The sequence below is a fragment of the Schistocerca americana genome, chromosome 11 (genome assembly GCF_021461395.2).
Source record: "Schistocerca americana isolate TAMUIC-IGC-003095 chromosome 11, iqSchAmer2.1, whole genome shotgun sequence".
Taxonomy (NCBI): Eukaryota; Metazoa; Arthropoda; class Insecta; order Orthoptera; family Acrididae; genus Schistocerca; species Schistocerca americana.
This window is the reverse complement of record NC_060129.1, coordinates 176,670,476-176,692,395: the sequence shown is the minus strand read 5'-3', so window position 1 is coordinate 176,692,395 and position 21,920 is coordinate 176,670,476. Positions and strand designations below refer to the sequence as shown.

The 21,920-nt window shown below is 43.8% G+C and overlaps 1 protein-coding gene across 1 annotated transcript in view; it reads left to right on the top strand.

Annotated features, from left to right (window-relative positions):
• LOC124553492 (protein PRRC2A-like) overlaps positions 1 to 21,920 on the top strand; it is a 1,723,518-nt gene that overhangs the window by 724,629 nt on the left and 976,969 nt on the right. Inside the window, exon 22 of the mRNA XM_047127347.1 lies at positions 20,222 to 20,272. Within this exon, the coding sequence (XP_046983303.1) occupies positions 20,222 to 20,272 (51 nt within the window). The remainder of the gene's footprint in view (positions 1 to 20,221; positions 20,273 to 21,920) is intronic.

Here is a 21,920-nt window from a genome sequence, read left to right as displayed (position 1 = left end):
CGGGCTACATTTTATATCCTCTTTACTTCGACCATCATCACTTATTTTGCTCCCCAAATAGCGAAAGTCATCCAGTACTTTAAGTGTGTTATTTCCTAATCTAATTCCCTCAGCATCACTCGACATAATTCGACTACATTCCATCATCCTCGTTCTGCTTTTGTTCATGTTCATCTTACATCCTCCTTTCAAGACACTGTCAATTCCTTTCAACTGCTCTTCCAAGTCCTTTGTCGTATCTGACAGAATTAGAATGTTATCGGCGAGCCTCAAAGTTTTTATTTCTTCTCCATGGATTTTAATACCTACTCAGAATTTTTCTTTTGTTTCCTTTATTTGCTTGCTCAATATACAGATTGAATAACATCGGGGAGAGGCTACAACCCTGTCTCACTCCCGTCCCAATCACTGCTTCCCTTTCATGCCCCTCGATTCTTATAACTGCCATCTGGTTTCTGTACAAATTGTAAATAGCCTTTCGCTCCCTGTATTTTACTGCTGCCACCTTCAGAATGTGAAAGAGAGTCTTCCAGTCAACATAAGTGATAATGCAGTTGAAATGTTAAACAATAAGTAAATGCGAAGGGATTCGGAAGATATTAACACTAAGCTTGAAAGTGATTTAAAATTAATCATAGAATAAATTAAAATTAGTACGAGATTAAAATGCAGAAGAGTGGGGCAATGGTATATTACGTACTAAAGATGATACATAAACAGATGAAAGCCGGCCCTTGTGGCTGAGCGGCTCTGGGCGCTACAGTATGGAACCGCGCGACCGCTACGGTCGCATGTTCGAATCCTGCCTCGGGCATGGATTTGTGTGATGTCCTTAGGTTAGTTGGGTTTAAGTAGTTTAAAGTTCTAGGGGACTTTGATTTTATCCATACTGGATGAGAGGTCGTGGTTGTGAATGTGAATGTTAAAAAAAATATATCGGCTCAACCACTTGTTTATAGTTTAAAACACTAAGTTTGACGCGTTTCGGAAGTCAAGCTTCCATCGTCAGAATAATAGAAAGTAAAGGAACCTGTTAAAACTCGCTAAAATGGAACAAGCACCAGGCACAATAAAATTGATAATAAAATGAAAACATCGTGGCTACTTCCCTTGTTGCCTGGTGCATGTTCCATTTTAGCGAGTTTTAACAGGTTATTTTACTTTTTATTGTTCTGATGATGGAAGCTTGACTTCCGAAACGCGTCAATCTTAGTGTTTTACACTATAAACAAATGGTTGAGGCGATATATTTTTTAACATTTCTAGGGGACTGTTGACCTCAGAAGTTAAGTCACATAGTGCTCAGAGCCATTTGAACCATAAACAGATGAAAGATACAATAAATGGAGTACAGAGGCAATCAAATAAATAAATAAGTACAGGGAAAATGGGGTAATAGAATGGAACAGTGTGGTAAACATTGGAAAACTATGAGGATTAAGGTGAAGTTTAACATAGGGGAGGTGCTGTGTTGTGTTTGATAATATTAAATCTCAGCTGCAGAGTGAAAATCTCATTCTGGAAGCATCCCCTAGGCTGTGGGTAAGCAGTGTCTCCGCAATATCCTTTCTTTCAGGAGTGCTAGTTCTGCAAGGTTCACAGGAGAGCTTCTGCAAAGTTTGGAAGGTAGGAGACGAGGCACTGGCAGAAGTGAAGCTGTGAGGACGGGTCGTGAGTCGTGCTTGGGTAGCTCAGATGGTAGAGCACTTGCCCGCGAAAGGCAAATGTCCCGAGTTCGAGTCTCGGTCCGGCACACAGTTTTAATCTGCCAGGAAGTTTTAATATCAAATCAGTGGTGTGGGCCAGCTGTTCGTTTGCCGAGTGGAGGACATGGGATCGCAGGTGTTAGCTGTGAACCTCATCGGCTACGTACTGAGCGAGTATGTGGTCGTAAATCTGCAGCCTGTAGGTGCATTCATGTTGAGCGCTCCCAGCTGCTATGTCTCTTCGTGACCCATGTAAAACTGACAACAGGTAGGAAAAGTAATGTTGTGTACTCCACCGTTGACTAGTAATTCCGTCCAGTCTTTACTATTAAACACACACAGAGCTCTTTCTGTGCTTCATCCATACAGTGGCATCGTTACAGGTTAATCGCAGCTTCTACCCGCAATACCGCCGCACATTTGTTGATACATTCCCTCGGTCTTTGTTTTACGATGCCCGTATCCAGTGTAGGAGTAATAATCGCCGAAGATGGCGCCCCGGTTACGTATTATGTAAGTCAGTGCGCGTCCCCTTTTAATCAGTGCTGCCTCATTGTTATTCGCGTGCGAATATCGGGGCGAATAAGCAACTGAAAGAGTTGAAAACAAATAAGTCGCCAGTTCCGTATGGGATCCCAATTCACTTTTACAGCCGGCCGAAGTGGCCGTGCGGTTAAAGGCGCTGCAGTCTGGAGCCGCAAGACCGCTACGGTCGCAGGTTCGAATCCTGCCTCGGGCATGGATGTTTGTGATGTCCTTAGGTTAGTTAGGTTTAACTAGTTCTAAGTTCTAGGGGACTAATAACCTCAGCAGTTGAGTCCCATAGTGCTCAGAGCCATACTTCACTTTTACAATGAGCGCTCTACGGCATTGGCTCCTTACTTGGCTTACGTTTGCCGTGAATCTGTCGTCCAACGCGACAAGAAAAAGCGGATGTGATTCATCTGTATAAGAAGGGTAAAGGAACAGACCCGATTAGGTAATGTTCTGGCCGATCAGTGTTTACTTCTCTGTATACATAAATGATCAGGCGGCCGGGGTGAGCAGAAATCTCAGGCTCATTGCTGATGACATTGTGCTGTACGGGAAGGTGTAGCCGTCTGTCAATGTAGAAAAATGTACGAGGGGCGTTTGAAAAGTCCTCTTTTATTTTTCGACATATTCTCCTTTTACACTTATACACTTCATCCAACGCTGTTCTAATTTGTTGATCCCTTCCGAATAATAACAATTGTCCAAGTCTGCAAAATAGCTATTAGTTACTGCAACCACCTCCTCGTTTGAATAAAATCTTTGTCCCACCAGCCATTTCCTCCAATTGGGGAACAAATAGTAGTCCGAGGGAGCCAAGTCTGGGGAATAGGGTGGGATGTGAAATGAGTTGGAATCCTATTTCCAATAGTTTTGCGACCACAACTGCTGGGGTCTGTGTTGGTCCAGTGTCGTGATGGAAAAGGATTTTTTCAAACGGTCCAATAACGATGAATAATATGTACCTGTAATAGTTTTGCCCTCTTCCAGATAGTCGATGAGGATTATCCCTTGCGATGTCCGCCCCCGGGAGCTGAGTGGTGAGCCTGACAGGTCAATCCCAAGGTCCCGGGTCCGATTCCCGGCTGGGTCGGAGATTTTCTCCGCTCAGGGACTGGGTGTTGTGTTGTCCTGATCATCATCATTTCATCCCCATCGACGCGCAAGTCGCCGAAGTGGCGTCAAATCGAAAGACCTGCACCAGGCGAACGGTCTACCCGACGGGAGGCCCTAGTCACACGACATTTCTTTTATCCCTTGCGAATCCCAAAAGACAATCGCCATAACCTTTCCGGCCGAAGGAATGGTCTTCGCCTTTTTTGGTGCAGATTCTCCCTTGGTAACCCTTCGTTTAGATTGTTGTTTGGTCTCAGGAGTATAGTAATGTATCCATTTTTCATCCACAGTGGCTGAAACGACGCTTAAAGTCCTGCGGATTCTTCCTGAACAGCTGCAAACCAGCCTTGCAACACTTCACACGATTCCGTTTTTGGTCAAGCGTGAGCAATCGCGGAACCCATCCTGCGGATAGCTTTCTCATGTCCAAATGTTTATATACAAAATATTATGCACCCGTTGATTTGAGATGCCCACAGCACTAGCAACCTCACACACCTTAACTCTTCTGCCATCCATCACCTTATCATGAATTTTATCAATGTTTTGTTGAGTCGTAACCTCCACAGGGCGTCCAGAACGTTCAGCATCACTTGTGCCCATATGGCCACTCCGAAAATTTTGAAACCACTTGTAAACTGTTCTAATCCAAGATGCAGAGTCAGCATAATGTTTATCGAGCTTCTCTTTACTCTTCCCCTGAGGCGTTTTGCCTTTCGTAACATAATCACCACACGAAACTCTTTTTCGTCCATTTTTTGACAATCACTCACTTTCTTGATTCACACGAATGCCAAAAACAAAGAAATAGACCAATATGGCTGAAACTTGATGTGCGTTCTTTCTAAACGTGACCTCGATACGCGCCGGTGGTGCCGTCTCTCGGACTTTGCACGGACTTTTCAAACGCCCCTCGTACTTCAGTACAGACTAGTAGGGAAAACAACCCTGTAACGTTGGAATACAGTATTAGTGGTGTGCCGTTTGACACAGTTAACGTCGATTAAATATCTAGGAGTAACGTTGCAAAGCGACCTGATGTCGAACGAGCACGTAAAAGGACGATAGAAGACGAATAATCGACTTCTGTTTATTGGGAGAATTTTGGGTAAGTGTAATTCATCTGTGCAGATGCCCGCGCATAGAAAACTAGTGCGACCCATTTTTGAGTACTGTTCGAGTGTTTGGGATCCCCACGGGACGATATCGAAGCAATTCAGAGGCGGGTTGCTAAACTTGTTACCGGCGAATCCGGTCAATGTGTCAGTGTTGTGGGCATGTTTCGTGCACTCAAGTGGGAATCAGCTGAGGGAACACAACTTTGTCTTCGCTCAACACTATTTAGAAAATTTATTTAAGTTGAATAAAGGAAGATTTTACTGTACCGCGTAAGGACAATGAGTCAAGAAACGAGAAATCAGGGTTCATACGGAGGCGTACGGGCAGTCGTTGTTGTAGGCTGTATTTGCGAGTGGAACAGGAGAGGAAATGACTAGTATTGGTACAAAGTGCCGTCCACCATGCACCGTACGATTCCCTGCGGAGTATGTGCGTTGTTGTAAATGTAGAATAAGTTCTGAAACGTTCATGCAATTTGCATTTGTTCGGTGCGTACTTCCCAGTTTGCACATACAGGGTTTTACAAAAAGGTACGGCCAAACTTTCAGGAAACATTCCTCACACACAAATAGAGAAAAGATGTTACGTGGACACGTGTCCGGAAACGCTTAATTTCCATGTTAGAGCTCATTTTAGTTTCGTCAGCATGTACTGTACTTCCTCGATTCACCGCCATGATTTCATACGTGATACTCTACCTGTGCTGCTAGAACATGTGCCTTTACAAGTACGACACAACATGTGGTTCGTGCACGATGGAGCTCCTGCACATTTCAGTCGAAGTGTTCGTACGCTTCTCAACAACAGATTCGGTGACCGACGGATTGTTAGAGGCGGACCAATTCCGTGGCCTCCACGCTCTCCTGACCTCAACAGTCTTTGATTTATAGGGGCATTTGAAAGTTCTCGTCTACGCAACCCCGGTACCAAATGTAGAGACTCTTCGTGCTCGTATTGTCGACGGCTGTGATACAATACGCCATTCTCCAGGGCTGCATCAGCGCATCAGGGATTCCGTGCGACGGAGAGTGGATGCACGTATCCTCGCTAACGGAGGACATTTTGAACATTTCCTGTAACAAAGTGTTTGAAGTCACGCTGGTACGTTCTGTTGCTATGTGTTTCCATTCCATGATTAATGTGATTTGAAGAGAAGTAATAAAATGAGCTCTAACATGGAAAGTAAGCGTTTCCGGACACATGTCCACATAACATATTTTCTTTCTTTGTGTGTGAGGAATGTTTCCTGAAAGTTTGGCCGTACCTTTTTGTAACACCCTCTATACAGGTATTGCGGCAGGTTTTACGCGACGTGTTCAGAGCGTAATGGCAAAGCAGAAATGGTTAGAGGAGAAATTAAAAGCTGTAAACGCATGCCTACCTAGGAGAAGTGTAAATGTTGGCTACAGATTAGTTAAAGAAACCTCTGGAGAAAATAGGAGGACCTAAATGAATATTAAGAGCTCACATAAGAAGCCAGCGCTACGCAAAAAACGGTGAGCTGAAAGATGGAAGGAATGTACAGAAATGTCATACAAGGGAAATGAAGGTAGTAACGTGTCAACAAGATGTTTCACTGCAAGAGAAAATGGCGATAGTACTTCCAACATGATGGACGTCCGGCACATGGCTCGCGTGCGGTTGAAGCGGTATCGAGTAGCATATTTCATGACAGGTGGATTGGTCGTCGAAACACCATACCGTGGCCCGCACGTTCACCGGATCTGACGTCCCCGGATTTCTTTCTGTGGGGGTATATTTGCTATCGTGATCGCCGGCCGGAGTGGCCGTGCGGTTCTAGGCGCTACAGTCTGGAGCTGAGCGACCGCTACGGTCGCCGGTTCGAATCCCGCCTCGGGCATGGATGTGTGCTATGTCCTTAGGTTAGTTAGGTTTAATCAGTTCTAAGTTCTAGGCGACTGATGACCTCAGAAGTTAAGTTACATAGTGCTCAGAGCCAATGTGTAAACGGAGGAAGAAGTAGATGAAGATGGGATGGGAGATAAAATACTGTGAGAAAAATTGCAGAGAGCACCGAAAGAACTGAGTCAAAACAAGTCTCCTGGAGTTGGTGGTATTCCCTCACATTATTGAATTCAATGAGGGAGTCAACAATTACGAAACTATTCCACGTGCTGTGCAAAGTCTATGAGACTGCCCACAGTCAAACTCAGATAGATCGTGCGCCTTCCCCGTTCATACTGCATGCAGCGTGTGTTTGTGTGACTAGCAGTTATTCGTCGCCAAGTGACGCTGCTATCGCTTGGATTGGTTTACATCCTTAGTAGGTCGATGGTCATTATGTTTTGGGGGAACAGCGTATAGAAGCTGGACACAATAGAGGTACTTCAGAGAGGGATTATTATTAAAGTAATGGGTTCAATACAAACTACAGGTGGTTGGAGAAGGAGAAGTGACGAGAATAGGTACGCAAACATGGGGAATGCATCAGATGTAAGGGCAAAGCGGAGATTAATCTTCTTTAGACACCTTTGTTGAATGAATGAGAACAGGCTGACGAAACAAATAGTACTGTATCTCTGGAAAAAGAAATCGACAAATGCGTGGATTACAAAAATAAGCGGCCGGCTGGTGTGGCCGTGCGGTTCTAGGCGCTTCAGTCTGGAACCGCGTGACCGCTACGGTCGCAGGTTTGATTCCTGCCTCGGGCATGGATGTGTGTGATGTCCTTAGGTTAGTTAAGTTTAAGTAGTTCTAAGTTCTAGGGGACTGATGACCACAGATGTTAAGTCCCATAGTGCTCAGAACCATTTCAACCATTTTTTTGAACAAAAATAAGCGAAGAACTGGGAAGAGACCATTTCAATGAATACCTTTTAAGGATAAAATACTAGATTTAGAGACAGAAGAGATAAGAAGTTGGCAATAACATGGCGAGAAACTGGAGTAGAAAAAAAGGAGGTAAATTGAATTCTTCTTCCTCCTTAAGGCCGGTATTACACTATCAAATTTCTTTGTCAAATATCTTTGTCCAATATCTTTGTCAAAGATATTTGATGGTGTAATATGGAACTTTCTCAAATGTCGTCCAATATTTTGTCAAATCTAGGGCCTTGCTGTAGATTTCATCAAAGAAGTCGCTTGTCTTCTGTTCACTGCAGTGTGACGTATTACCACATGGAGCGCTAGCATCGCTGCATTCTGTCGTCTGTAGTGTTTTTATAAACATTGCTGGTAAATACAATTGGCGTGTGCCGACAGCTACAAAATTAATAGAGATGTATGAAGCTGATGAGGCGCTTTACATCGTGAGGCACGCTGAATACAAAAATAGATTACGAAGATTGGAGACCTGACCTGACCTGACCTAACCTAACCATCTCCTGTAGTTAGGAATCGGAGTGTTACAGGGAGCCTGTCTTCTGCACATGTAGCAGTTCTTAAGTGAATATTGTGCTTTGTGATATGAGGATACACTTCATGGCGCACATACAGAAATGTATGCTCATCCATTCTTAAGTAATTGATGTACTACTTGACGTCCTTCACTGTAAGCTCACGTAACAAGTTTTGTTGAATGCTTTTATTGTGTCGTCGTAAAACCCACGGCTTCACCCAGCTATGTTTCCTCCCCCCCCCCCCCCCCCCCCCCCCGCTTCTCTTCCGCATGTGCACACAGCGCAATTGTGGTACATGCATCTGCTGCGGTTAATAACAACTTGTTGTTGTCAGCCAAGAAATTTGACGAAAAATATGATGAAAGTGGAATACCCATTCTAGCGCTACGTCAAAGATCTTCATCAAATATATTTGACGGAATATTTGACCACATCTTTGATCAAATCTTTGACAAAGAAATTTGATAGTGTAATACCGGCCTAATTGTTGTGTGATCCTAGTTGGTCGATATGAACATAAAAAAATACTGCTTTGTTCGTTATGAGAGTTTTCGAGCCAATCGCATAACTTACCTCTGCAGAGGCAGACCATTCTGTGTATCCTTGTAGCTTTGTTACGTATCAGCAGATTCAGTGCATTGCCTTACTCCCAAGGGAAATCTAACAGTACGGAATCAAACATTTCTCCTGCCGATATCGCGTGATATTTCACGGTAGAGGGCAAGCTATAGGCATTTCTCTTTCATCTCCAACGTGTGGCTACCATGGCTCCAGATTCTCTCTGTCCATCCCATCAAACGAGTCCACAGTTAACTAAATTTCATTGTGCCCTTCCAACCTTTCCAAAAGCGGGCACAGCGCAGTGTAATTTCACATCCTCCCTCTCTATATCTGCCGCTTTCGCGAATCTATCCTCGCTATTACTCTCTCTCCTGCTCAATTCGTCCATCCATTCCTCTCACTTTCCACCAGCTCCACTTCCCCCGCTGCCTGCCTCGCTAAAATACGCCCCTCCCCCTCCCCCTCCTCGCCCGCGTACTTCTGCACACCCCATCACTAGTCGCGCTGCCGAATTCCAATTACCGAGATCTAATTAAAAGCCAGACAGCTTAAAGGGAAGAACCCGCCACACCGCCCCTCGAAGCTGATGACGTCCGCTGGCCTCTTTCGCGTTCCGACAACATTCGGTCCCGCCTTACAAACCTCCTTTCGCACCTCCAACCTCCCCCCCCTCCTTCCCCCTCCCCTTCCCCCTCCCCCTCACCCCTCTCCTTCCCACCTACCCCCTCCCCCCCCTCTGGCACCAATTCCCTCCCCGATTCCCTGAACGCCAATTTCGTGCAGCTCTCGCCCGCCAGATAAACTCAGCTCCGCCAAGATCTGATTGGGCGCCATTCGTTCCTCTGCACTGGCGAGCCGACGGAATCCACTCTCTCTTGTGTTATATCTTCGACGCTCCAGTTCTCTGGGCTGTTAACGAAATTGCAATTAAGATGTGGTTATTTAACCGCCCGCGTTGGACCACTGTGGAGTCTCGACTAGGTGAAATGCACACAGCCCTCTCTTCCGCGGGCAGTTGGCGAAGTTAAAATTGGCGGTTTCCTAATTACATTAAGGAATTAAGATATCGTAAAAGCATCTGATAGAAGGCAGTACGTTTTCCAATATCTAGCAAAAGCACTGAAATACAGACCATATAATATACAGGGCGTTTCAGAAGTGATGTCAGTATTCAAGAATATGATAGGAATGATCATTCGGAACAAAAACGTTCAGTAAACAAGGGCTCTAAAATGCACATCTTAAGAGCTACTTTCAAGCACCAATCATCTAACGAAAAGTGCTCATAAATTTTAAGGTATGCATTTTAGAGCACATCTTTACTGGAAATTTTTTCTTGTTCTGGTCCATACTACCACTTCCCAAAATATGGAGAGCAGAGAGCTTGCTGTACAAGAGATTTGTTTCACAGTATCGAAGATTAAGAATTGCTCAGAGCTCTTAAGGTACGCGTTTTAGAGGCCATGTTTGCCAGCCGCTGTGGCCGAGCGGTTCTAGGCGCTTCAGTCCGGAACCTCGCTACTGCTGCAGTCGCAGGTTCGAATCTTGCCTCGGGCATGGATGTTTGTGATGTTCTTCGGTTTAAGTAGTTCTAACTCTAGGGGACTGATGACCTCAGATGTTAGGTCCCATAGTGCTCAGAGGCATTTTTGAGAGCCCATGTTTACTTGACTTTGTTTCGAATGATCATTCCTGTCATATCCCTGAATGTTGACCTTCACTTCTGAAACACCCTGTGTGATCAAAAATAATTTTCCATGCAGTACATATCTCTGTATATGTTAGGGACTAGATTCAAGAGAAGCAGGTAGTAAGCCTTTTTTTTTTTTTTTTCATTAGAGTTTTGACTGATTTAGTGCGGCCCATTAAGAATTCCTCTCCTGCGCCATCTAAGAGTAATACTTGCAACCGAAGTTGGTTCAAATGGCTCTGAGCACTATGCGACTCAACTGCTGAGGTCATCAGTCGCCTAGAACTTAGAACTAATTAAACCTAACTAACCTAAGGACAGCACACAACACCCAGCCATCACGAGGCAGAGAAAATCCCTGACCCCGCCGGGAATGGAACCCGGGAACCCGGGCGTGGGAAGCGAGAACGCTAACCGCACGACCACGAGATGCGGGCTGCAACCGAAGTCCTCAACTTTCTGGATATATTCCAATGTCTGTCTTCCTCTACAGTTTTTACCCTAAACAGGTCCCTCTTGTACCACAGAAGTTATTCGCTGATGTCTTAAGACATGTGTTGCCATCCTGTCTCTTCTTGTCTGTACTTTGCACATTTTCCTTTTTCTTCATCACTCTACGGAGAATCTCTTTATTGCTTACCTTATCTGTACGCCTAATTTTCAACACCATGCTATCACCATATCTGAAACACTTCGATTCGCTGGTTTCCCGGTTTTTCCACTGTGCACGATTCACTACCACACGAGGCTGTGCTCCAAACGTACTTTGTCAAAATATTCCTTCCTCAAATTATGACATACGTTTGAGATCGGCAGTCTTCTCTTTCCCAGCAATGCCCTCTCTGCGTTTGCGAGTGTGACTTTCATATCGTCCTTGTTTCATCTGCCATGTGTTCAAAAAATGTTCAAATGTGTGTGAAATCTTGTGGGACTCAACTGCTAAGGTCATCAGTCCCTAAGCTTACACACTACTTAACCTAAATTATCCTAAGGACAAACACACACACGCATGCCCGAGGGAGGACTCGAACCTCCGCCGGGACCACCCGCACAGTCCATGACTGCAGCGCCTCAGACCGCTCGGCTGATCCCGCGCGGCTGCCATGTGTTATTCTGCTTCGAAGGTAGGATGATATCTTGACGTTGTCAACTTCGTTGTACCCAATTCTGACGTTAAGGTTATCGCTAATCTCATTTCTGCTGCCTCTCATAACTTTGGCTTTCCATTGATGTAATTTCAATTCATATTTTATACTCAGTAGACCGTTTATTCCATTTAGTGGTTCCCACAATTTTTCAGACTTTCACAGAGGACATCAATGTTATCAGTGAACCGTATCATTAATAATTTTAATCTCAATCACGAACTTTTCTCCTGAGAGGTCAGACTGGTCCAAACTAGGTGATCAGTATTTGATCCAAGTTGGTTAATTTGGAATGTCCTGGTATGGAATCCTGAAGGTGTATATATATATATATACAGAGTGTTACAAAAAGGTGCGGTCAAACTTTCAGGAAACATTCCTCGCACACAAAGAAAGAAAATATGTTATGTGGACATGTGTCCGGAAACGCTTACTTTCCATGTTAGAGCTCATTTTATTAGTTCTCTTCAAATCACATTAATCATGGAATCGAAACACACAGCAACAGAACGTACCAGCGTGACTTCAAACACTTTGTTACAGGAAATGTTCAAAATGTCCTCCGTTAGCGAAGATACGTGCATCCACCCTCCGTCGCACGGAATCCCCGATGCGCTGATGCAGCCCTGGAGAATGGCGTATTGTATCACAGCCGTCCACAATACGAGCACGAAGAGTCTCTACATTTGGTACCGGGGTTGCGTAGACGAGAGCTTTCAAATGCCCCCATAAATGAAAGTCAAGAGGGTTGAGGTCAGGAGAACGTGGAGGCCACGGAATTGGTCCGCCTCTACCAATCCGTCGGTCACCGAATCCGTTGTCGCGAAGCGTACGAACACTTGGACTGAAATGTGCAGGAGCTCCATCGTGCACGAACCACATGTTGTTCGTACTTGTAAACGCACATGTTCTAGCAGCACATGTAGAGTATCCCGTATGAAATCGTGATAACGTGCTCCATTGAGCGTAGGTGGAAGAACAAACTAAAATGAGCTCTAACATGGAAATTAAGCGTTTCCGGACACATGTCCACATAACATATTTTCTTTCTTTGTGTGTGAGGAATGTTTCCTGAAAGTTTGGCCGTACCTTTTTGTAACACCCTATATATATATATATATATATATATATATATATATATATATATATATATATATGGCTATTACAAATGATTGAAGCTATTTCATAAATTCACTGTAGCTCCATTCATTGACATATGGTCACGACACACTACAGATACGTAGAAAAACTCGTAAAGTTTTGTTCGGCTGAAGCCGCACTTCAGGTTTCTGCCGCCAGAGCGCTCGAGAGCGCAGTGAGACAAAATGGCGACAGGAGCCTAGAAAGCGTATGTCGTACTTGAAATGCACTCACATCAGTCAGTCATAACAGTGCAAAGACACTTCAGGACGAAGTTCAACAAAGATCCACCAACTGCTAACTCCATTCGGCGATGGTATGCGCAGTTTAAGGCTTCTGGATGCCTCTGTAAGGGGAAATCAACGGGTCGGCCTGCAGTGAGCGAAGAAACGGTTGAACGCGTGCAGGCAAGTTTCATGGGTAGCCCGCGGAAGTCGACGAACAAAGCAAACAGGGAGCTAAACGTACCACAGTCGACGGTTTGGAAAATCTTACGGAAAAGGCTAAAGCAGAAGCCTTACCGTTCACAATTGCTACAAGTCCTGACACCCGACGACAAAGTCAAACGCTTTGTATTTTCGGCGCGGTTGTAACAGCTCATGGAAGAGGATGCGTTCAGTGCGAAACTTGTTTTCAGCGATGAAGCAACATTTTTTCTTAGTGGTGAAGTGAACAGACACAATGTGCGAATCTGGGCGGTAGAGAATCCTCATGCATTCGTGCAGCAAATTCGCAATTCACCAAAAGTTAACGTGTTTTGTGCAATCTCACAGTTTAAAGTTTACGGCCTCTTTTTCTTCTGCGAAAAATACGTTACAGGACACATGTATCTGGACATGCTGGAAAATTGGCTCATGCCACAACTGGAGACCGACAGCGCCGACTTCATCTTTCAACAGGATGGTGCTCCACCGCACTTCCATCATGATGTTTGGCATTTCTTAAACAGGAGATTGGAAAACCGATGGATCGGTCGTTGTGGAGATCACGATCAGCAATTCATGTCATGGCCTCCACGCTCTCCCGACTTAACCCCATGCGATTTCCTTCTGTGGGGTTATGTGAAAGATTCAGTGTTTAAACCTCCTCTACCAAGAAACGTGCCAGAACTGCGAGCTCGCATCAACGATGCTTTCGAACTCATAGATGGGGACATGCTGCGCCGAGTGTGGGAGGAACTTGATTATCGGCTTGATGTCTGCCGACTCACTAAAGGACCACATATCGAACATTTGTGAATGCCTAAAAAAACTTTTTGAGTTTTTGTATGTGTATGCAAAGCATTGTGAAAATATCTCTAATAATAAAGTTATTGTAGAGCTGTGAAATCGTTTCAATCATTTGTAATAACCCTATATATATATATATATATATATATATATATATATATATCGCGCTAAGATATCGCAATAATTTTATTTTTGCAGGAAAGCCTGTACCTTATGTACTTTCCTACATAATTTTCGTCAATATTGAGGCACTTGTCACAACGTTGTACCAGTTTTTGAATACCCTCCTCATACAAGTCTGCCGCCTGACTTGTTAACAACCACTGCAACACCACTGTTTTGACATCGTCATCGTCTCGAAGACGCTGACTGCCCAGGTGTTTCTTCAAGTGCAGGAACAGATGGCAGTCACTGGGTGCAAGGTCGGGGCTGTACGGAGGATGATCTAGAGTTTCCGATCGAAAAGATGTGATGAGATCTTTGGTCTGATTCGCCACATGCGGACGAATGCCCTGGCTCAACTTCCGTGGACTGTTGCCTTGATTCTGGTGTGACGTAGGCCACCCACGTTTCATCGCCCGTAACAATTTGGCTTAAGAAATGATCACCGTTGTTGTAGTACCGCTCGGGGAAAGTCAATGCACTGTCTAAACGTTGGTTTTGTGCACATCCGTAAACATTTTCGGTACCCAACTTGGGCACAATTTTCGGTAATTCAAATGCTCGGTCACAATGCCATACAAAACACCACGAGAAACATTAGGAAAGTCATCCCGCAAGGAGGAAATCGTAGAGCATCTGTTTCCTCCCACCTTATTGTCCGCTTCCTGCACCAAACTTTCATTAACGACCGAAGGACGCCCACTCCGTTGTTCATCGTGCACATTTGTGCGGCCATCTTCAAATGCTCTCTCACCCACTTTCTTACCACTCCATCACTCATAATGTTTTCTCCGTACACTGCACAGATCTCACGATGAATATCGATCGCTTTTTGGCCTTTAGCACTAAGAAATCTTACAACAGGCCGTACTTCACAGTCTGCGGGACTCACGATTATCGGAGGCACTTTAAACACTCAGTACACAACGTAAACAAGGAAGAATCAGACTGTAATGGCGTCAGTGCGTAGATTACGGTGCAGGCTTTCTTGTAAAAATAAAATTATTGAGCTATCTTAGCACGTCTTTCTTTTAATTTCAAAACGGTACTTACTTGAAAAACACGCCTCGTATACCAACGCTGTAAGGGAAAAATGAAGTTTGTGTTGGCGAGGGCACTCAGCCTAGGTAGTCGTGCAGTGATGTTGACAATCGTACTGCAGTGATGTAATGGTTAGCATTTCTGCCAAGCAAGCAAGAAGACCCGGGTTCGAGGCCGGCAGCAGCACAAATTTCAATTCATTTCGTCTGCTTCTAACAGAATAGTGGATAATAAAAAGAGACTTAAATGTCTCAGGGAAACACTTAATTATAAGTGTCCCACCGCTGCGCCAGAGCCGAGGAAGACGCTGATCTGTCCTACATTGCCACTCGGATGAGGTGTCGATGTTCTCGGGAGGTGGTATAGTGGCGCGACCTAACCCATCTCGTCGTGTTCTACGGCCTTCCGTGAACCATTCTGCCCACACCCGTTGCACTGGCCGGCCGGAGTGGCCGTGCGCTTCTAGGCGCTACAGTCTGGAACCGCGCGACCGCTACGGTCGCAGGTTCGAATCCTGCCTCGGGCATGGATGTGTGTGACGTCCTTAGGTTAGTTAGGTTTAAGTAGTTCTAAGTTCTAGGGGACTGATGACCTCAGAAGTTAAGTCGCATAGTTCTCAGAGCCATTTCTGAACCGTTGCAGTGCCAAAACACTTCGTCCCACACGAGCAGTAGTTTCCCGGATAGACACATCACATTCTCTCATGCCAATAATGCCTTAAGCTTACTGATTTGATGGTAGGGTTCGCGCGTACGTCTACAAACCATCCTGCGTGTCTAATCAGGTCACACTGATTCATTACCTTCGGTTTGTAGTGACAACGAGAGCCGCAGGCATTAGGAAATTGCAACGAAATGCAGGAAGATCTGCAGCGGATAGACACTTGGTGCAGGGAGTGGCAACTGACCCTTAACATAGACAAATCTAATGTATTGCGAATACATAGAAAGAACGATCCTTTATTGTATGATTATATGATAGCGGAACAAACACTGGTAGCAGTTACTTCTGTAAAATATCTGGGAGTATGCGTTCGGAACGATCTGAAGTGGAATGATCATATAAAATAAATTGTTGGTAAGGCGGGTGCCAGGTTGAGATTCATTGGGAGAGTCCTTAGAAAATGTAGTCCATCAACAAAGGAGGTGGCTTACAAAACACTTGTTCGACCTATACTCGAGTATTGCTCATCAGTGTGGGATCCGTACCAAGTCGGGTTGGCAGAGGAGATAGAGAAGATCCAGAGAAGAGCGGCGCGTTTCGTCACAGGGCCATTTGGTAAGCTTGATAGCGTTACGGAGATGTTCAGCTCTGCAAGAGAGGCGCTCTGCATTGCGGTGTAGCTTGCTGTCCAGGTTTCGAGAGGGTGCGTTTCTGGATGAGGTATCGAATATATCGCTTCCCCCTACTTATGCCTCCCGAGGAGATCACGAATGTAAAATTAGAGAGATTCGAGCGCGCACGGAGGCTTTCAGACAGTCGTTCTTCCCGCGAACCATACGCGACTGGAACAGGAAAGGGAGGTAATGACAGTGGCACGTGAAGTGCCCTCCGCCACACACCGTTGGGTGGCTTGTGGAGTATAAATGTAGATGTAGATCGTACCAGTAGGTGGTTTTGCGCCGCTTTCTCGACGTCGCGTTGAACCCGAGGGGCCAACATGGTTCTCATGCGCACTAATGTACATGTTCCGTCAATATGAACGTCCTATCTCTACTCGTTCAAAGTGTTCTGTTTTTTCCTGAACATGAGTGTATGTTAAGTTCATGCGGATTTGTTTCGAGCCTTACAAAGTTAGTATACAGTGCCTTTGTATCTTTTCTTGTCATAGTATCTTGTTAGTGTTTTTGAAGACGCCTAGGCTAGCCATTACACATGTAATCGATCAGTCAGTAACTTCTAGATACCTGAACCTTTTTTGTTGTGGTTAGATACTCCAGAAATCACAGTGCTATTTTCCCCCATGACGCACCTTTCTTTTGACATTACAGAAACGCTATATTCTCTCATAATTGTGTTGGTAGATTTCTGTGTCTTATAGGAGCTGTGATCTAAACACACACTGGTTTTCGATTCATTGAGTACACAGGATGGCAGCTATTGAACTGTATGTAATAAAACGTCATAACTTTCGAACGGTTTGCGTTGGGGCGTTCAGAGCGCACAGTTGGCCGCGGGGCATGGTGGGAACTAGTATGCACGTGGTTTAGCGACGAAGACCACTTTCATTTGGAAGGTGTTCGACGGTAAACAAAACTGGCACATTTGTGGAACTTGTAACGTCTCTTGCAGCGGTCTCTCCACGATATTTTCAGAAATTTTATAAATTATATAACTCAGTACATATCTCGAAATACCTCTTCTTATCTTACCGATTATCAATGCAAAGTAGTTTCAAGCCCAATTATTCCTTGGAGCGCCCATTTACTCCACGGAATAGCTTCTCTGCTATCTATGTTTTCTCTTAGGAAAAAGAATAGGGGACTTCTTGCCGATTAGTCGTGAAAGAAGGATGTATATGTATGTATTGTTGAGCTAGTCGCCATCTTGATGAGATTCTGTATGAGAAGGAATTTAATATATGGACTAAACTAAAGTAAGTGTGTTCGCGTATTATTTAACTGATTATTACTGACAGTGTCTGCTTACTACGCTGTGTTGCACGGGATCAGTGGGGAACGTCTGATTTACACTGGACGAACCTGCCGTTTTGTACGCTCAAGATATGCAGTTTATTACTTTCAATAAATGGGCTAACACGGTCTTACCAGCAGATCTCCGGTCTTCCCCATGTGATCACCGAAAGTTAATAATTATTACAAATGTTTTCAGGAGATCGACTGACAATTTTCGTCGCACCGAGACTTCGAAATTGCTTCACTGCCTTCTGGAATTTAAGTTAAGCTCAATTTAATCAGGATAGAACAGTATTGAACTGTGTGAATGTGATAAGCCTGCTTTGTCAATGAAAATTCCCTTAATATACGCATGTTTTTTACTATCCTGATCAGTGAAGCTAAATCAGACCGGTGTGAGAGAGGTTCTTTAAATTTTAGAAATATTAAAAACTGACAATCCGCATTTGGCGATCGAGAAGTCTCTTCACTCTCGACGGGTGACTGTGTGGTGTGCAGTCTCCAGTCACGGGATAATCGATGCGGTATTCCTCGATGGCACCGTGACTACCGAAGGTTTTGGAAGGGAAATTTATCCCCATTATCCAAAGTGACCCTGATTTCGAGAAGATGTGGTTCATGCAAGACGGAGCTCGACCCCATCGAAGCAGGAGAGAGTTTGATATCCTGGAGGAGAACTTTGGGGTCCGCATTCTGGTTCTTGGGTACCCAGAGGCCACCGGCATGGGCCTTGATAGGCCGCCATATTCTTCGAATCTAAACACATGCGACTCCTTTTTCAGCATCGATGTTCCGACACTTCAGCTGGTCGTGCAGAATTTCGCTATTCGTCTTCATCGCCAAAGATGGTAGGCGTATCGAACATCTCATGACCTAAATCTGAATATGTCCAGTGACATTCACATGTCGAATAAAGTGCGTGCACGCCGTAGTTTGTAACTAGCTTACCTTTTGTTCATATAGTTCGATAATTGTGACCATTTATGTGCGGTGCTTAGTACTAGTTTGACGTTAAATGTTTTTTTTATTCCGGTCTTTGATCACAATATGAATTCTTTAGACGATAACCGGTTTCAGTCCGTAATTACCATCCTCAGATCTACAATATACAAATATATAGACCTAGTGAGCAGTGTGCCTTTCCACATAATACAGCAATACGTATCACAATATACCATCACTCAACCAGGGAGATGTACAAAAAGTACGGTAAAACTTACCTTTTTTTACACCATGTCCTAAAGTGATAAGGCCATAATGGCATCGTCAAAACATGTAAATATAATCAGCATAGCATCGTCATATAGATCTAAAATAAGGTGTAGAATAGGCCGCATCGACCACACAGTCATTATTGCATCTGGCTACTGAAGTACAGTAGCTACCAGAAATCTGTTCGCCTACATCCTGCCTAGATGTCGCTACTGTCGCCTTCGATGTAGTCATCATTTATGCAAAAAAAACATAATCTGATAAAACACATTATGTAAAATACATGTAGCAGACTTTTACAATTGATAACTATCATAGAAACTAAATTGTGATACATTAAAAGACGAATGCAAAAAAAATTGTTCAAATGGCTCTGAGCACTATGGGACTTAACATGTGAGATCATCAGTCCCCTAGAACTTAGAACTACTTAAACCTAACTAACCTAAGGACATCACACACATCCATGCCCGAGGCAGGATTCGAACCTCCGACCGTAGCAGCAGCGCGGTTCCAGACTGTAGCGACATCTAGGGATGATGTAGGCAAACAGATTTCTGGTAGCTACTGTACTTCAGTAGCCAGATGCAATAATGACTGTGTGGACGAAGCGGCCTATTCTACACCTCACTTTAGATCTATATGACGAATATAGTTACCGATATAAAATTATTAAAGGGAAATATATGAAGAGAATAGGTCCGACCCTTTTTTTGGTGAATTTACGGTGAAAATGCGTATTGCATTGCCTGTAGCAACCTACAGCAACCGTTAGCTGTCATATAGACATTTTATCCTTCATAGGCAATTTATAGGTTGCTACAAGCAATGTAATACGCATATTAATTGTTGACCGTAAACTCACCATAAAAAAATTCGCCATAAAAGGGATCGGTCCTATTCTATTCGTATATTTCCTTTTAATAATTTTATATGGGTAACTGTATTCGTCTTTTAATGTATCACAATTTAGTTTCTATGATAGTTATCAATTTTAAAAGTCTGCTACATCTATTTTACATAATGTGATTGTATCAGATTATGTTTTTTTGCATAAATGATGACTACATTTAAGCCGACAGTAGCGACATCTAGAGATGATGGGCAAACAGATTTCTGGTAGCTACTGTACTTCAGTAGCCAGTTGCAATTATGACTTTGTGGACGATGCAGCCTATTCTAAACGTTATTTTAGATCTACATGACGATGTTATGCTGATTATATTTACGTGTTTTGACGATGCCATTATGGCCTTATCACTTTAGGACATGGTGTAAAAAAAGGTACGTTTTACCGTATTTTATGTACATCTCCCTGGTTGAGTGATAGTATATTGTGATACGTATTGCTGTATTATGTGGAAAGGCACACTGCTCACTAGGTCTATATATTTGTATATTGTAGATCTGAGGATGGTCATTACGGACTCAAACCGGCCATCGTCTAAAGAATTCATATTGAGATCAAAGACTGGAATAAAAAAACATTTGACAGCATTGGATCACTGTTTGTATACGCGACCATGTCGCAGTTGGTGGAACTGGTTGTGACGTTGTTTCCTTTGTTGTTTCAGAAGAAGAATGGAGTGGCGATGGAAAGCCGAGGTCATCTGGCGACCAATCAGGTGAGTCACAGAGAAATCATTTGGACAGTTCTTAACGTTAGCGCCAGCCCAGATCACATACTCTCCTGGCCTCTAGCCAACAGCTACGAACCCGGCTTCAAATTTTATTTATTTACTTGTATTTTATGAACTTTCATGTCGTTAATTGCCGCCTGGTGTTCCGGCGACATTAAGAACACTTTGGCAGAGTTTTCTTCGTGAGCGTAGTTGTTACATTAGCAGTGGCTTAACGAAGTTCGTCAAGATGCCTGCAGGAGATTCCAAGAAGTTGCACATGGGAAAAACCGTGTGACGTGGTTGCCGTCGCCGTGGGAACAGCTTAGCATTGCGTTCTGGAGCCGCTTTTCCGTTGGGCCAACAGTAAACCTATTTGTACTGCCGCATACCTTATTTGGGATTGATAGCTTCACACACAACTGGTTTGTACGCGCTTAACAAACAGAACGCAAAAACTTGTGCTGGATAATTCAAACAATGTTGTAAGGATCGAAAATTATAGTGACTGGTGAGAACTTACAAAGGATATCCAACAGACCATAGTATGAAGGCTTTCACGACCGGATGACACATCTTCTGGTAAACCTTCCGGGATGTAAGGTCGTCGTCCATGGAACTCTTCAGCTCTTAACGTTTCGTCCAGAGCTGCGCTGGACATCTTCAGAGGGGTGTTTCTCCTCCGGTGAGTCTTGCCGACTGGCGGGTCGGACGTCTGAGAGCGACTTATATATCGTAGAAAGTGGGCGTGACCAGAGTTACACGTGATATGCAGAGATAATGTTTGTCAGAGATAAAACTTAACTATCGATCGTAATCTCGTCACGGATAAAACTGTCTAGCAATTCTGTAGTGCTACTGTCCAAATATCACTAAGTTTCATGGTCTCTTCTTTCCGATTAAAATTATCCCTATGTTTATATATTTCAATTGCTTATCTACAAAGCCGTGGGTAACAGTTCGTCGTCGTAGATAAAATTTTTGTTTCGGAAAACTTCACTTGATGATTTCCTGACTGAAGCTACAGCCGATTTATCTGTTTTTCCTAATCGGCAAAGACTTCTGTGTTCTTTCAACCGTGTATTTACGCTTGTTTTTGTTGTTCCAATATAAACTTTACCACATGTAAACGGGATTTTATATACGCCACTGGCTGATAGAGGAGCGCATTTATCTTTTACAGACCGGAGAACATGACAAATTTTCATCGTTGGTCTAAAAACAGGTCTAATATCATGTTTACTTAAAATCTTTCGAATCTGATCCGTTACTTTCTTTATAAAAGGGAGAGAGACTGTATTCTTCCATCGTTTTTCGGGCTTGTTCAAAATGGCTCTGAGCACCATAGGACTTAACATCTGTGGTCATCAGTTTTTCGGGCTTGTCCTTAGGCTTTTTGTTGTTTGGGTGCAGAATTCTGCTTACTTCTTTCTTTGGGTAGCCAGAAGTAAGCAGAATTCTGCACCCAAACAACAAAAAGCCTAAGGACAAGCCCGAAAAACGATGGAAGAATACAGTCTCTCTCCCTTTTATAAAGAAAGTAACGGATCAGATTGGAAAGATTTTGAGTAAACATGATATTAGACCTGTTTTTAGACCAACGAAGAAAATTTGTCATATTCTCCGGTCTGTAACAGATAAACGCGCTCCTCTA